This window comes from Pteropus alecto, unplaced genomic scaffold (genome assembly GCF_000325575.1).
Source record: "Pteropus alecto unplaced genomic scaffold, ASM32557v1 scaffold78, whole genome shotgun sequence".
Classification (NCBI taxonomy): Eukaryota; Metazoa; Chordata; class Mammalia; order Chiroptera; family Pteropodidae; genus Pteropus; species Pteropus alecto.
This window is the reverse complement of record NW_006443124.1, coordinates 9,522,719-9,526,494: the sequence shown is the minus strand read 5'-3', so window position 1 is coordinate 9,526,494 and position 3,776 is coordinate 9,522,719. Positions and strand designations below refer to the sequence as shown.

The following is a 3,776-nucleotide window of genomic DNA, read 5'->3' as shown; positions in this document are numbered from 1 at the left end:
TCTTTTTACAAATTATTGTGTTTTTGTTTTTGTTTTGATAATTACCCAGAAGTGCTGTTGTTCAGTCAAAAGGTATATCGATTTTTAATTTTTCGAGAGACCTCCATGCTGTTTTCCATAGCAGCTGTACCAATTTGCAATCCCACCAACAATGTTTAAGGGTTCCCTTTTCTCCGCGTTCTTGCCAACACTTGATTTATTGATGATAGCCATTCTGACAGATGTGAGGTGATATCTCATTGTGGTTTTTATTTGCATTTCTCTGATGATTAGCGACTTTGATCATCTTTTCATATGTCTGTTAGCCATCTGTATTTTCTTTTTGGAGAAGTATTTGTTGAGGTCTTCTGCCTATTTTTTAATTAGATTATTTGGTTTTTTTGTTGTTGAGTTGCAAAGCGATCTTAAATTTTAGACATTAGCTCAAATCTTGCAAAAATTGTAACAATTGTTCTAATTTAAATATTGTTAATAAACTTTCTTCTTAGGTATTACATCAAATAGCAACAATGGATCTATGATGGTTCACAATAGTTATGATGAAATCGAAGGCGGTGGCTTCTTAGGTGAGATGCTGTGAAAGTTTTTTTTTAATATGTGTTCATTTTAGGAAACAGGAAATCTTCATAATCATATCCTGTAGCAATACCTACTGTTAGCATTTTTTTTTTTTATGTCCGTGCATTCAAATTTTTTTCATTAGTTTTTTCTTTCCCCTCAGAATTGAGATCATGGGTTTTAATATTATGTTATGACTATAGTGTATTTTCATCTGTTAGATTTATTTATATTTATTTAATCAATTGAACATTTAGTATGTTTTCATTAAGTTGTTTTGAATTAGAATTTTAGTCTGAATACAAAGTTTAGTACATATGGAAGTAAAATTATACCAAACTTATTTTTGTGTTTGTAGCTATAGAGTCTGCATTAGCTAGATTTTAATCATTGCTATTATTTTGTTACTAGTGTTTGTCTTATTTTACAGAATTGGTAAATGAAAGTATGAAATAACCCAAGGATTTCGGAGTTATAATTCCTATAATTTAATGTATCTATGTGTTGACTTAAAGTATTCTGAGGTATAAAATAGAACTTATAAGTTACCTTGTTTCTAGCAACACCACAGCTTACTAATAAGAATCCTACAGTAAGCCGAAGTGTTGGATATTCATATCCCTCCTTACCACCTGGTTATCAGAACACAACACCACCTAGCACAATCGGAATGCCACCCTCTTCCTTGAATTACCCAAGTGGGCCACAGACCTTTACTCAGGTAAGATTTTTTTTTAACTTGTTTTCCACTTTTTGTTTTAAACTGTATATACATGGAAAAGTTTTAGGAAGTTAATGAACATTTTTAACCAATTAGAATGATAATGGATGTTTCATAAGGCTTTTGTTCTGTTACGTATCTCCAGAACAAAAAATAAAGTTTTGTTATTTATAGAGCAATTAAGTAATCAAGTTCTTATATACTTCGGTTTTCAACCGAAGGCATGTAAAGCCTACTTAATTTGAAATTATGTTTTTAGACTCCTTTAGGTGCTAATCATTTAACTGCAAGCATGAGTGGATTAAGTCTACAGCCAGAAGGGCTAAGAGTTGTCAATCTTCTTCAAGAAAGAAACATGCTACCATCAACACCTTTGCAGCCTCCAGTTCCAAATTTGCATGAAGATATCCAGAAACTCAACTGTAACCCTGAGTAAGGCTTCAAACAGCGTTCCTTACTAAATGTGACATTTTACTTGTTCTAAAAAAAGTTTTCCAGATTTTTTTGGAGCTTCATGTGTTATGAACAAGTTGTACAGATATGTTAATTTATAAAAGTAGTGCTGTATGCAGAAGACAGAACTGTGTTGGTTGCTTATGTGATATTCAAAATGTTCTAAGTCCAGAAATAGGGTTGATTGCTACCCTTGTAAGCTCTAATGAGACTCTGTTATTCATTATCATTTTAGTAGCTACACTGTTTTTTCAAAGTCCAAAGTATGGGGATTTGATTCTATATAATCCTTTGTTTGCTCTCATTTTTAATTGTTTTTCATAACAAACGTAATATTCTTTTTTTCCCTTAAAATTGACTGTAAGTTTAAATTTTTATGGTGAATTTTGTTACATTTAAATAATCTTTTAGAACCTTCAGCAAAGCTAAACTTTGCATTTGGAAATTTGGGTCATCACCTTGTTATTTCAGTATAATCTAGATTTGTGTAAAGAAAAACAGTAGGTCATTTGATAGTCTGGACTGTCTCAGGCACGAGCAGAGTCTTTATTTTAATTATATAATAGAAGGTTGTAACTTTTGACTGTCTCTGAAATGTTTAAATGGGATAAAATTTGAGAGAGGGCCTGTTGAAATATTTTATTTGTTCTGATCCAATGTTAAAATGTGTACCTTTTCAATCTTTTTTTTTTTTTTGCCCAAAAATAATCATAGCAACAACTGACACATGATTTTTACTTTAATATAGATTATTTCGATGCACGCTGACTAGCATTCCTCAGACTCAGGCCTTACTGAATAAAGCCAAACTTCCTTTGGGACTGCTGCTTCATCCTTTCAAAGACCTAGTGGTATGTTTCACTAGTAAAAGTAAATGTCTTGTGGAAAATTATCTTGGTGGTGAGAACTTTTCTATAAAAGTGTGAGTGTCACATATAGGATTTGTTTAAGCTATCTTTAGGAATTTGACTATTGACAGATTCCTTTGTAATTCAACCAAGAATCTTATTGTCGAACACATTCAAAATGAGGTAAAATAAGCATATTGCTGAAAAATTCAAGAAGTACCGAATAGAATAGAGATAATATTGAAAGAAAATAAATGAACCATATTATTTTAAAAAGTTATAAATTATTTACCCATTAAAATAAATTTACCCGGTCTCCCAGTTTTGCCATTCTTGGAGTAAAATTTCTTGCTTTAAGAAGCTGTTAAAAAAAATAAAGCTCTTCCACTTTTGTCCTAAAGCTCTGGGTCCTTCACGTATGACTACATGCTCTTGAGAGGATCAATGTTTAAGTGAATTGACTTTCCCAAAACAAACCTCTTTTGGTGATAGGATTGTATTGCCTTTACTGATTTTTTTTCTTTTTTAACATTAAGACTTTACAACTTTTAATATGTAGGATAACTTCAAATAGGAACATAATTGCAAAGTTTGTATTTAAATATAATTTAACTTTACCTTACTTTGTGACAGTTCTTTCATGAGAACTTAGCCTCTTAATGTAACATGAAGATACTTCCAAATATTTCATTGGTTATTTATTTTAGAATGTTGGTCTTTTCTTTGCTACCCATCTCAAAAATACATGGTAAATTTACTATGTTGGTTTTGCAATGTAAATGTTTAATGAGAAAATAAATACTTTTAAAAGGTAAAATTTAAGAGACTAGTCTCAGAGAAAAACAATAGGATTTTAAATCAATATATTTTGCTACGTAATTTTTTTGTGTGGTACTTTGGGAATATCTTTTTACCCTAGATTTTTTCTCCAAAGTAACAACATCCCAGTACTCTCTTAGAAGGTATGATTAATGTTTGACCTTTAGTTATGATGATCACTGCCTTTAAAAAATTAGTCCTGTTTTTTCAGCAATTGCCTGTGGTTACCTCCAGTACAATTGTGAGATGCCGTTCATGCAGGACGTACATCAACCCTTTTGTCAGCTTTCTTGATCAAAGGAGATGGAAGTGTAACTTATGTTACCGAGTCAATGATGGTATGTTTTTTTTTCAAAACAGTAAAAAATTTCTACTTG

General features: G+C 31.1%; 1 protein-coding gene across 2 annotated transcripts in view; it reads left to right on the top strand.

Moving 5' to 3' along the window:
* The window catches only part of SEC24A (SEC24 homolog A, COPII coat complex component), a 57,723-nt gene that overhangs the window by 22,342 nt on the left and 31,605 nt on the right, over positions 1–3,776 (top strand). For both annotated transcript variants that reach the window (XM_006923117.3, XM_015598132.2), the window contains exons 4-8: positions 489–566; positions 1,119–1,279; positions 1,539–1,711; positions 2,481–2,583; positions 3,611–3,737. In XM_006923117.3, the coding sequence (XP_006923179.1) occupies positions 489–566; positions 1,119–1,279; positions 1,539–1,711; positions 2,481–2,583; positions 3,611–3,737 (642 nt within the window). The remainder of the gene's footprint in view (positions 1–488; positions 567–1,118; positions 1,280–1,538; positions 1,712–2,480; positions 2,584–3,610; positions 3,738–3,776) is intronic.